Here is a 12,938-nt window from a genome sequence, read left to right as displayed (position 1 = left end):
TTTCAAAACGATAAGGCGTGGGTTTGAGACCGCAGGTGTCCTTCAGCTCTGCTTATGCATTCCATTGGTGGCATCTCTACCTCTGATTGATTCATTGTTCATCTTTCACTCTCTCCTTCTCAGCCCGTGTTGGCAAGACCGCTGACTCATTCTCTCCTCTCCTCCGGAGGATCTGTCTGAGTGCAGAACTTAGATCTCACCGCTATTTTCAGGATGAGTCCTGACGTCACTGGCTGCACTTCCCCCACATCACAATCTCTGGCTCTAGCACGTTATAACTTTGCAGGATCCTGTTTCGTACCACCAGCCGTGCAGTATTATTAAGGTGCCTTCTGTGCATGTGGCTTCTGCCCAAACTATGCAACTTCTTCAGGAGGAGCTAACATGACAAATCAACAAGACAAAGAACAGACACAAAGCAGCCCATCAGCTCGCAAGCATTTTAAAAAAGCACCAAGCAGATTTACAGTAATGCTCCTGATGCTGCTTTTTTTAATTCTGTGCGCTTCTTGTGAAAATCTGGCCTATTTTATATTTATGCCACTTAAGATTTGTATCACCAACTATTATTCCCAGAGCTTTTGTGCAACTTAAAAAACTTAAAATTTCTTCACATGGATCAGTAAAAGTAGCTTGGTAAAGATGTCAGCACTGACGCAATTTGAAAAACATACAATATCTTAAAGAATCTATGTGCTTTCCATAAACCAAAAAAAGACAGACACACTGCTACGTGCTCTCTTTCTGTCATTCTGGGCAAAAGCATCAGCTAAGTAGCCATCACTTGAGATGTAAGCCATAATTTGGTAACATCTCCTCTAATGGGTTTGCTATTTTGTGCTCTTCTGTCCATATTTAATCAAAACACCACAGCTGTCTATGAATAAACACTGAACCCCTGTGCCACAGAGTTCAAGTCCCATCAATTTATACTCACTAAACTAGCTGCTGGTAAAATTCCCCAGAGGGAGCTGATGGATACACGACCACACACACATTACATCCGCTCTATGCTAGAGCACATACATGAAGTAGAGCGTGCACAAACAGTATACACACAGGCACAAATGCAGACCCACACAAAGATGAAAGGCAACAAAATCCAGCAAACAGAATCAATGCAAATGCCGTACGGTGCACATATGCAGTGATGTTTGGTCACCAGAACACATTTGCAGCATTGAGTGTCTGTGGCTGCATGGAAAATTCTTTGACTTGGAATAAAATTTGCATTGAAAACAGAAACACTGCTATGTGGCTGGAGAGTTGACATACACATGCGTGTTCACACAGACGGCAGAGTGACACGGCTTTACTGCTATTTCCCTAACACAACGATCAAAATGTTCACCCCCCTAAAAACATCAATTTCATTAACATTTTGTCTTTTTGTGCATCAGATGTATATTTTCTGCAACATTTTATTTGAACTGAAAACTATTAGTCTGCTGCTCAGTTCAAAAACATCCAGCCACATGTTTTGCACACAGAGCTTCTGGGTACTGTATCTGCTGTAGCTTCAATTCAGCAGCACATGCTGAACGCTCTCTACAGCGCATTTACTTACTCTGCGTTCTATATTAAACATTCCAGTGACGACAGCCAGCCACAAAGCCCCTTATTGTGGAGGAAAAATCCGCCCCCAGCAAGTGATAGCATCAAAAGAAAGAAGAAGCTATGTGCATGTATGTAAAACACTACTACAGCACTGTAGGCACAGAGCACAGGCACAGAGGCAGCATGTGTGGGTTGCGTCACCAACCAGACTAACATATTAGCTGGCTGATGCTACTGACAGATGACACATATGTTGGTATTGGAAAATAGGTTGTTCATCATGAGACATTTTAAACCCTAATAGAATATATAATAGAAAAAAAGGCCTGTGGTAAATTTGCCCAACAGATCAACTTGAACTCTACTATTCCCAGTAAGAACCACAGCTGGTTTACACGTCTCTACAATTACAAACCTTTTAGGCATAGCAAGTTTGACAATATTAGCAAAGATGAAATGGCTCCGTCAGCCAAAAGAAGCAGATCATTATTAATGTCAAGCTGCTGCTACATAGGATGAATTTGCTCTTTTTTCTCTCTGAAAAGTCAAAGTGTCAAAGATAAAAAATACATCTTTTTGGGTTTAATACCCTACAGCTTTTTCCCAAAAATATAAATTAAGGAATTAATAATGACTTAAAAAGATATTTACTGTCCCTCCACAGCCTGCGTATCACTCACATGGAGCTTTACTCGTTAAAAATTGCCCCATCTTCAACTAGGTAACAGTACACGAGGCACAAGAGGTAATATGTTCCCATTTTATGGTTCGATGTGGTTAGACGGTTTTCTTGGTCTCGAATTCCTCATATTAGTTTAAATCATATCTCATCCATAAAGAACAAAAATCACAGCTTCTTAATTATTATACAATAGCACACTGGAAAAGCAGAGGTGTGATAAGATTCACATTTGAATGTCAAAAGGATGTCTCATAAATAGCAGTGATCACCTCGCTCTCTCTGGTATGACATATCCAAGCCTGCTTGCAGTTCCCCACTAATGAAATGACAGTTCAAATCAGCCTAATGAATGCAAAGACAAACACGACTGCACTAAATGAAAACCACAAACAAAGCTGAGCTGGGAAAAAACGCTGCAAACTTCCACGTTTTGTAAGAGATATTAATTTTTTAAGTATTTCTATATCACTCTGGAAAGAAACCCACTGCAGAAAATGTTTATTTAATGTGCAACAAAATCAAAGCACACCTCAAAGGCTTTATGGACTCAATTTGTTGTCCTAAATACACTGATCTGGCACAAAGAAAGAGAGACTTGATATTTTATCAAGCACGAAAAGCCAACCAAATCCTTATATTTGAGTTATTAAGTTATTAGTAATTTATTAGATTAGTAGATTAAGATTATGGCAACTGTTACAGCTATTTTTAAAAAAAAGAATTTAAATATTTTTAACCAGTCCTACTGTTCTGGCTTTATAAATGTGTAGATGCAAATCCTGACAGTCGCACATGAATGATTTGGTCTCTCTGCATTGAATTTTTGTCTTATTGTTATTCTGGGACCAAAGCAAAGCTTCTGATCTCTCCTTGTCAGTCATCTTCCCATTTCTGTGTGTGAAAAAAACACTCACTCAACACGGAGCCCGTGCAAAGATACAAATCATTATTTAGCCAAATAATTCTGTCAATCCAGCTGGCCTTTATCACTTCCTATTACTCATTCTTTTCCACTTTACATGTTTTGTTGTTGTTTTTTTAAATAAAATATTAAATAAAAGACCTTAATCTGGAAACTTAGCCATACAAACTAAACCCCAGAATTTAGCCCATTAGTTCTGTCAATCTAGCACCCATTAGACACATTTTTATTCCCCTTCTACCTGTCTCGGAGGGCTCTGTGGCGCAGCCGGAGCGCACAAAGAGCCAGACCCCATCTCTTCTTAGTGGCAGGACATGAGCTAAACTCCATAGGACAAGTTTGAGAGATGGACGAATGGCTGAACAGAGAAAACAGCTCCAGCCTTCAGCTGCAGACTCACAGAACAGCAGTAGATGGACAAGACGAACCAAGCCTTGAATTCCAGCACAAGTCACATGGGGTTGTGACACCCACCTGCTAAGATGCCATCTCAGTGCTCATCTGGTTGGGGAGTATGTGAGCACATAGCCACTGAAGCAAAAACATACCATAACACAGACTAAGCTACATCTATTATGTACAGCTGTGTTTTCAGATCATGTAACACAGATATCACAAATGCAACACTGATGACCGATTACCATATCTTCATCCTCATCACTATTACAAACAAATGAAAATACACTGTAATATCAATTAAGATACTAAATAGTAATAGTAATTACATAGTAATAACATGAGTTGAACGTCTGTCTATTAGTATACCAGTGTATCTGGTGACAATGGTTTCCTAACCCAACCCTGCTTTCACTTTTTAATTAAAAATAATGATCCATGTGGGCTGCCCCTTGGCCAGACTGGCTATCCATATAAACAAACTAAATTTAGAATTGATTACACAACTAAAATAAGCAGTTTAATATATACAGATATGCAGTTATCACATGACTGAGATAACAGGAGGTTTCTAAAAAAAAAAACAACCCAAAAAGTAAAGAAAACACTGATTATTATCAGGTTATTGGTTTAGTAATTTTCTTCTTATATAAAACAGAGTATTACCTTGTTATTATGGGGAGTGTTGCATTTACTTTTCAGATAACTAAAGAGAATATTCATAACAACTACATGCCAAGTTTACCACACCTGCTTCTAGCAGAGTGTGCCAGCACCAACAGGAAGACACAAAACCTACAGGACTGGATTACAAGACCTGGATCTATTCTGGATCTGACATCCACTCAGAATAACATCCAGTTCATTAAGTTTTCTTTGCAGCTTTCAGTTAAAGGTGGGGCAGGTAGTTTACAGGCACATACAGTCATATGGAAAAAAAAAAGTTTCCACAAGACGCTACGCAGTCCTGTGAAAAAGTAACCCAATGATTCAGTAGCTCATGGAGCTGATTACAGCCAAACTAACCTGATTTGTCTTCTGTATGACTTTATCAGTCTCTCACTTCATTGTGGAGGAATTCTGTTCTGCTCTACAATGTTGCTTCAGTTCATTGAGCTTTGCAGATGTTTGTTTATGTTCACAATTTGAGAAATAGCTCATCTGTTGAATGGCACCAGACGGAGTATCCGTCCCTCCCCACAATGACCCTCGGCCTCCAAGATCCTGTCACTGGTTCACCACTAATCCTTCCGTGGACCACATTTAATAGATACGGACCGCTGCAGACCGGAACACCCCACAAGAGCTGCAGTTGTGGAGATGCTCTGACCCAGCCATCACAATATACCCCTTCTCAAATTCCCTCAAATCCTTACACTTGCCCTTTTTTCCTGCTTCTAACACGTCAACTTTGAGGACAAAATGTTCACTTGCTCCCTAACATATCCCACCCACTAACACGTGCCACAATGAAAAGATAATCAATGTTATTCACTTCGCCCGTCAGCGGCCGTAATGTCACGGCTGATCGGCGTAACTTGCAGCAACACACAAAAACGCAATAAAAATATCACAAAGATCTTTTCACTGCTGAAAGGTCAGCTATTAACCTTTTTTATATCAATACAATATACTGATACTTGTTGTATCAGTACAGTATCACTGATATGAAATGCAGGATTATATGGAATCTTTGGTACACGGTTCAGAGCTGAATAACACCCCCCAACTCGGTGCTGATGCAGGAAAAAAATAAAAAATTCAAACAAGTGCTGCAGGTCAGGAAGACACAACAGCTGAACAGTGTTCTCAGACACAACAGATGAATGTTGTTCACAGTTATGCAGCCGACGCGTGACTCAATCCCACAGGGCAGCGTTGAGGATTGGGTGAACTGCGTGAATACAGGTTTGTGTGTTTGTGTGACTCTATCAGGGGACCAAAAAAAAAAAGTGGTACCTTCAAAAGCAAGCCCGCTATCTTTTCACACGCATGCATATGGTAAGCCACACAAACAAACACGCAGAGCACAAACAGGCTATTATCATTCCACTGCTTCAGCGCTGCAGCATCAGCGGAGATTAGTCCTCCGGTGACCTAGCATTACCCAGCACACTGCGCAAATCTGCAGAGAGCCATCTATCTTCTCCCTCCATCTCTCCTCGCCTCTCATCCTTCCCTCCCCCCCCCTTCCCCAATCATCTTTATCTATCCGAGCCCCTCTCTCCTAAGGATTCTGCTGTTTTTTTGCTCTCTGTCTCTATCCTGGTCTCTTTCTCCAGAGTTCTCACTCTGGCTTTATCATCTTTATAATTCCTCTGCGGGATCATCTCTCTCCCAGGGCTATCGTCGTACCATGTCTCTCCACTCGCCAACCCCCCAAACCCTCCAAGAATCTCAAACTTTTCCCTACTCTCTCCTCCATGTCCCCCCCCTCTCTCATTCTTCCTCCATTTCACCCATTTCTGCTGAGTATAACTTACAGTGTCGTAGCAGTAAAATCGACTCCAGGAAGACTAATATGCTGATGGCAGATAGCTGTGAACTAATGAGAGGGAAAGGCCCTGTAGCTGCATGCTAACTATCTGCACTGCAGCTTGAGACGTTTTACAGTAAGATAGGGGATGTAAAGAAAAATGTTCTCCCTCGTCTTTTTCTGTTTCTCCTTCAGCAGGGACCTGTATCGTTATGGAACTACAGTGAATCGGCACTGTTAGTGCTGCTCGTTAGAATTAAAGGAGAGCAGGTTGCAGTAAACAATATATTAGCATTTCAAAAATATCATTTTGCAATTACAGGAAAGACCAAAGCAATATTTATTATCTCTCCCAATTAAAAAAAGCGTGTAGTTAAAGAAACAAAGAAGATCAAAATGTATAAGTAGCATTTTATTGCAACTGTATCTGTTAGTTACAGTTTCAAGTTTGCAGGAAAGAAACAGTCAACCTAACAGTTATGAAATATATAATAAGTGATGCACAACATCAGGTTCCAACAGGAAAAAAAAAAAAAGACCAGAATCAACTTAACAGATGGCAGAGGGAGGTATAGAGCAGAAAAGTGAGGAATAGAAAGGACGAGAGATTGAATAGAAGGGCAAGAATGAGGCTTGGAAAAAATAGAAAGTGGAAAGAGTGGGTGATTTGAAAGGACCAATTAAAGGCCTGCAGGGAAGACTGGAATGTTGTGTGTGTAAACATATTGAGTCAACAGGGACTAGGGACTGGACACACACACACACACACACACACACACACACGAGCAAAAGGAAGTCAAGCCAGTTAAAATGCATTTCTGCTGGTTGTCATGTGGATTTAAGGGAAAACGGTCCCACTTTCTTTAAAGCAGAACAAAAACAGTTTCGGTGGTAATTTTTTTTGTGAGCAATTTGCCAAAACTAGTGGAAAAAGAAAATGTGCTTTTGTTAGAAGTGAAGATAAACAAACGCGGAAGCCTTTGTGCTTGGGAAAAGCGTGAGCTCATAAAAGCTTTTCCAGAAGTGTAGGTGTGTGTTTTCAGGGTAAACATGTATTTATTTTGCTTACATTTCCATATACAAGGCGTTAATTAATAATCAATAAGTAATTTAAGTTTCATCCCAGAGCACTGACAGCATCATCCTATCGTGCATCTACTGGTGCCGCTACACGACCTTTGAACCTACACTGTAAATCCTACTGAGGATCTCTCACCGGATCAGATGCCCAAGTCCAGATCACATGACCACTGGTGATTGACTTACTACTTGTGAGGTATCTTATTCCTTTCTGCTGCATGTTTGACTCAGTGATTCCTATTGCTGATTAACCGCATAGGACTTCAGTACACGAGGTGGAAATTCCCAGAGTTATTCTGCAGTGCAGAGCTTTGACTGTGCAGTCAGGTTAGACTAGTTTGCAAGGGCTGAAAACTTCATGGTAGTTTCTGTGGGTGTGCATGTAGCAGACACTGTTATTTACATTTGCAATATCACCAAAAGCCCTCAGAGGGACAGGAGAGATTGCATGCATGAGATTCCTCTTCCTCCTCTTCCATCTGTCTCACACTGAAGGCCGGAAAAAGAAAAAATAAAGAGGTGGAAAGAGAGAAAGTAAAATGTAATCTTATGTTTCTTTTCAGCCATGAGCGAGGGGCAGGTGGTAATGGAGGGCAGACGGGCAGGGCAGGGGGCTAGTTTACGAGCTAGCTCCCTGACACGCTTCATTAGCTATTGTCATGTTGCGCCACTGGTATGCCTGCACGTGTGCTCGCGCGCCCCGTTTCTGGGTCGGACTAAAGAAGATGGTGGAGGCCATGTAGGCCAGCCAAAGCTGCATACTCTGCGAGAATGCGATAGCTGCTGAATGTGATGCCTGTCTGCTGCATAGGCCCGGCTTCCTGACCGGTTGGACGCATTCCAGCGCTGCATCCTCGGCAGCTCTTTCTGACCTATTCTTCTAACTCGGGCAGTCTGAAGGAAAGCAGGAAAGAGGCTGCTCAGACCATCTGGTTGTAACTAGCATAACCAGTAAGCTGTGTTTCAACCTGTGACAAGCAGATATAAAATATATACTTGCATTGTGTGGATGCCGATTAATGAAAAACCAGCTACACAATCGCATTCTAATTGGGTGTAGCCTAAGAAGCACATCATGCTTTCGAAGCAGGTATGTGGCATTTACAACAACACAACTGAGTGTTGTTGTAATCGCACCAAGAGTTTAACGTTTCAGTAACTGTTCCTCTCAACAGCTACGAAAATTACACGAACCTCAAGCCAGCCTTTGAAAGCCTTTAAACTCTTGACCTTTGGCTGTTTATTTATTCAACTTGTGTTTAATCCCAAGAAAGTCTTCTAAGGATGTAAGCCCTTAACCCAGCAGCATCCGTTATTATGACCTAAAATGACGTGCCGTCACCCTTCACAAAGTTGCTTTAAGCTGCTCACACGCAATAAAGACGTCAAAACACTTAAATATCCTCAAACGGGCACACACATGCACACAAATACACACACACTTCTCGTCCTCCATCCATCTCCACTATGCCTCAAGTGCTAAGTTACACAACAGGGATCGTCTTCCTAGTGCAGCGTCTCCAGGAGAAATTTGTCACTGCACTGCTTCTTGCTCTTTTCAGGCCAGACGAGTCCATCCGTTTAGCTTAACACACATCAAATCCACTTATTGTGACAAACATATCACTGCACATCCCGAATGAAAAGCACCCCACAACAGTGTGTGCATGCATGTGTGTATGGTTTCATGGCATCTGGGGCACAGATGGTGTTATAGTCAAAGAAACTGAGCTGATTTGTCTCACAAAAAAAGCTAAACATAGATTCTGAAGTTCACTTGACCTTAAAATGCAATCCCCTAATAAAGTGCAAAATAAGTCAAACTTCCACACTAGTTCATGTTCACATATGGGGTTAGAAAATAACCAATATACTAATTTCAATCATTACTGCATGTCAGCAGAGTCCAATAATCAAAGCTATTCATATTCAGAGAGAAAACTCAGAAAAGCAGCAAAACTTCACAGCTATGAGTGTGAAATGATTGTCACTGCAGCTCCATGTAATCAATGGCTGACTGAAAACACTTGGTTTTTGCCCATCTGACAAAAAAAACTATATTTCGCATGTGATTAAATAAAACCCTACTTTAAGAGAAAAGTTATTAAAATATATCTTTATAACAATTCTGCTCATTTCTGTTGGGGAAAGCAAGAAAAAATTCTTTGGATGTCAATTTTCTTGTTTATATGCAGAACCTCTACAGAACTACAGCTCTGGTCATAGGAGATGCTTGCAGGAGTTAAAGGAGGCAGCAGTGCGTGCATGAGTGCAACTCTTTGGCGTTACCTGCCGTGGAACAAGAGACTGCTGCATTATTCTTGATTACAGAGAGACTGCTGTGACCCAAACAATGGAGGTAGGAAAATAAAAACTGGACAGAGTAATGAAAGCTGTGATACTGTACATTTGGAGAACCCAAGGTCAGGAAGCAGAATTTATTTGTTTAGATGCTATAAATATGACGGTTTACATGCACATATTCACTTTTATCACCAGCCTATCGTATGTGTGTGTGTGCATCTGATGCCATTTATCAATTTAGTTTGTGAGACCAGTAAAAAGCCACTCTCCTCTGTGCCCAACTGCCCATGTAATACTGCCTGATATTGTTACTGCCCATTTACTTTAGCCCATCTACGTGCCGACTGCGCCATATGTTTTAAGTGTGCCAGTCTGGGACCTGGCACCAAGTTGTGTGGATGGCAGTGGCTCTGCCTGATCGTACTTGGCACGGCATCACTAGCTACCTGAGTCATCCAGTCTGCCTGCTCCTGCCCCCCAGCAACCGTCAAATCGAGCTCTTTCCGCTCTTTTCTGCACAGTCAAAATGGGAATGTGGACCTCTCCCGATTAGATCTGAATGGATATATGTTCTCATGCATTCAGTTAAAAAAGGAAAAGAAAAAAAAAAGCTTTTGCAAAGGTTCGCTTTTAGTTTGACTGCTTGGAAACTACCAATAAACTGAGCTTTTGCTCCCAAACATTTCTCTCATCTTTACTTCCAGAACTACGCAATCAAGACTGGCTTTAAAAACCGGGATTACCTCAGTAGCCCTAAACAAACCAACATACCAACAAACAAAAAAAGCACTGTGTTCACTTTGATCCTGTGGGGTGACTAATTAGGTACGAATAGGTACAAATTATTAAAGAGGGCACAATCTTGACTGAACGAGGGTGAGATAAGGAATGCTTAGCCCTGATGCATGTAGCTGTCATTCAGCGTAGTGTATCCTGTCCTGGCAATTAGAAAAATGTACGGTGTGCGAGTTTCTGTGTATTCAATTAGCCAAGGTGTACCATGTCACTGATAATGCCTGGTGACCTTGCTATTAACACTCATCATTACTGTTTGGTGATTTGGTATGTATATTTACAATGAATTTGCAGTTCATCAAATTATGATTAAGCTGCCTGGGTGTGAGTGTGTTTTGCAAAGAGGTTGTGTTGTGTCCGAAGGAGCAATCGATCGGGAATATTATGCACTAAGGTGCGTCATGTGGTTATCTGTTGTCTCACACTGCTGCTGAGATGCATTGCTGCTGCTGCTGGCCGTGCTGATGTTGACGTGTGTTGACACTCTTGCTGTGTAAGCTCTGAGCTCAAGCACCACAAAGAGACTGCGTGTGTTCGTATGTGCATGTATTGTTGTCACATAGGAAATGTTAAGGCCTCGGAAGGCAGCGTGAGCTCATGCATCTGTCTACAACAGTGTGTGTGTGATCGAGATGTGTTATGTACTGTACATGCTCATATGTGCATGCAGAAAAGGACGCTCTGTTGAAATGTTACAGAACCATGCAACAATAAACCGTTGCATTTTTCGCCCTGCTACAGTAACTGCTGTGTGACCCAGACAATAGAAGGAACCAAGGCTGAAGGAACGGAGACAGAAACAGAAAGAGAAACAGAGAGGAGACAAAACATGGAGGTGCTGAGGGGGATGGTGGTGGTGGAAGAGGCTCGTGGGAAGAAACAAAACGACATGCAAACTAACATATCGAGGCAAAATGAGAACAGTAATGAGAGAGGGAAGGAGGAAGATGAGGTGTTACCTTTCAGGGGACGAGGATTTCTCCGAGTTCACGGACATGAGCGGTGCCTGTTAGCCGCTCTCTGGCCGAGGGACCACAGGAGACGGCGAAATGGAACAGAAAGCTCCTTTTTCCCCCACACCTCTTGTTTTTTTGCTCTTCTCTATCACCCCCGGTTGTTTGTCTGAGTAAAGGAGAGGAGAGGGTTACTGCCTCCCCTCCTTCTCCTCCTTCACGTCTTTTTCCTCCTCCTCCTCTTCCTGCTCTTCCTTCCTCTCTGTCTTATGTCCTCTCACTCTAAAGAGAAGAAAGGATGGGGGACGAGGCTCCACAGAGGGCGATAAAAGAGCAGCTACTGTGCAGTGCACAGTCTGTGTGTGTCTGCCTATGTCCCTGTGTGTGTGTGTGCGAGTTGATAGAGAGAGCAGCAATGTCAGTCAGGCGCCCCTCCTCATGTCTGAGCCTCCTTCCTCCCTCCCTTTCCTTCCTTCCTTCTCCTCCTTCACCTTGCCTCTCTCTCTCTCACTTTCCCTCCTTTAACTGAAGCACCTTTTTTCTTGTCTCCCTCTTTTCTTTGTTTCCTTCCTCTCTGGTGTCGCTGGTTGAACCGGGTGATGAAATCTATTCACAGGCTCTCGATCCACAGCGTGTCTGTCTCTGTCGATGCATTTCACCCTTTCCTCTCTGTCTAGCTGGCTCTGTCAGGCCTTCTGCAGCTCTGCACAACAACAGAGCCCAGAGCAAGGCGGAGCATTCCACTTTCTGCGCAGGCAGAGGGGGAGTTGGCTTGTCACACCGACAGAAAAATGAATGCACTTCTCCTTGAGGCATACCCTCCTCCCCCGTTTTCCTCTATTACATAGTCCAGCCCCTCTCTCTATCGCTCTCACAGTCTTCCTCTGTCTCTCTCTCTTTCTCTCTCAATTGCCTTATTACAACATCCTGTATCTCAGGGCAACACAGCACAGATCCCCCCCACACACACACACACACACAAAATCTGGCATCTTTTCTCAATTTCTCTAAACCTAATTTCCACCTCTGTTTTTTTCTTGGTCGTAAACGTGCGCCTCGTACTTTTCTGCCCTCTGTGTGCCATCTCTTGGGGCAGATGGGTCTGCTTCTACATGAGTGAACAGCTCACAGAGAGGTAGCCAGAGGGTGCGCCATGATGGGGGGTCTGTGTCTTTCTCCCAATCTGACCTCAATATTGCTGTGTGGGTGTGTGGAGAGATGCGTGCACGAGTGTATGCAGGCTTGAAGGGACATTCTGGGGCTTATTTGGCTGATTAGTCATTAATCATAAAACTGCTTGCAGTTTACACTGTCTGTATGAAACGACACTGACTTGTTTGGGCTTATATCCATAAAGTGTTTAAAATGAAGAGAGATTCTGATGGATTATTCAGCTGCGATGTGTTGTTCTTAACACGGTTGCACACCTTTAATATCTCAGTGTTTTTTTAGGTCATCGCAGGGAATGTTGCAAATTAGTAAGCATGGCTGCTTTGACGTTACAGAATGTAATTAACTCTGCACCAGCCTGATGTCATAACTTCTTTTGTATGGCAATTCCATCAGGCTACTGCACAAACACATCTAGTTACTAAATGTATGGCTCTATGGGTAGCAGCTGGTTGGAAGTCGCCAGTTTTGTTCAGACCACATTAGCTACAATTATCAGATAGATGGCCATAAAGTTATCTATATTCATGGTTCCCACAGGACGAACTGCACTGAAAACTGACAGCTGATTTCTCTGAACTTCAGTATGTACCCTCAGCCCCG

At 42.4% G+C, this 12,938-nt stretch overlaps 1 protein-coding gene across 3 annotated transcripts in view; it reads right to left on the bottom strand.

The window, feature by feature from the left end:
• The window catches only part of srpk2 (SRSF protein kinase 2), a 72,865-nt gene that overhangs the window by 34,240 nt on the left and 25,687 nt on the right, over nt 1–12,938 (bottom strand). Inside the window, exons 1-2 of one of the 3 annotated variants that reach the window (XM_085282735.1) lie at nt 11,700–11,998; nt 11,172–11,334 (exon numbers count right to left, since the gene is read on the bottom strand). The exons of the other annotated variants lie outside the window; for them this stretch is intronic. Of the exons in view, the coding sequence (XP_085138861.1) occupies nt 11,172–11,209 (38 nt within the window). The 5' untranslated portion in view covers nt 11,210–11,334; nt 11,700–11,998. Of the gene's footprint in view, nt 1–11,171; nt 11,335–11,699; nt 11,999–12,938 lie in introns of those variants that run through there. 3 annotated transcript variants of the gene reach the window in all.

The sequence above is a fragment of the Mchenga conophoros genome, linkage group LG7, assembly GCF_057382185.1.
Source record: "Mchenga conophoros isolate Kocher_MC1m ecotype Shallow Benthic linkage group LG7, M_conophoros_male_GT1.1, whole genome shotgun sequence".
Classification (NCBI taxonomy): domain Eukaryota; kingdom Metazoa; phylum Chordata; class Actinopteri; order Cichliformes; family Cichlidae; genus Mchenga; species Mchenga conophoros.
Note: the sequence above shows the minus strand (reverse complement) of the source record. Positions and strands in the feature narration are given on the sequence as shown.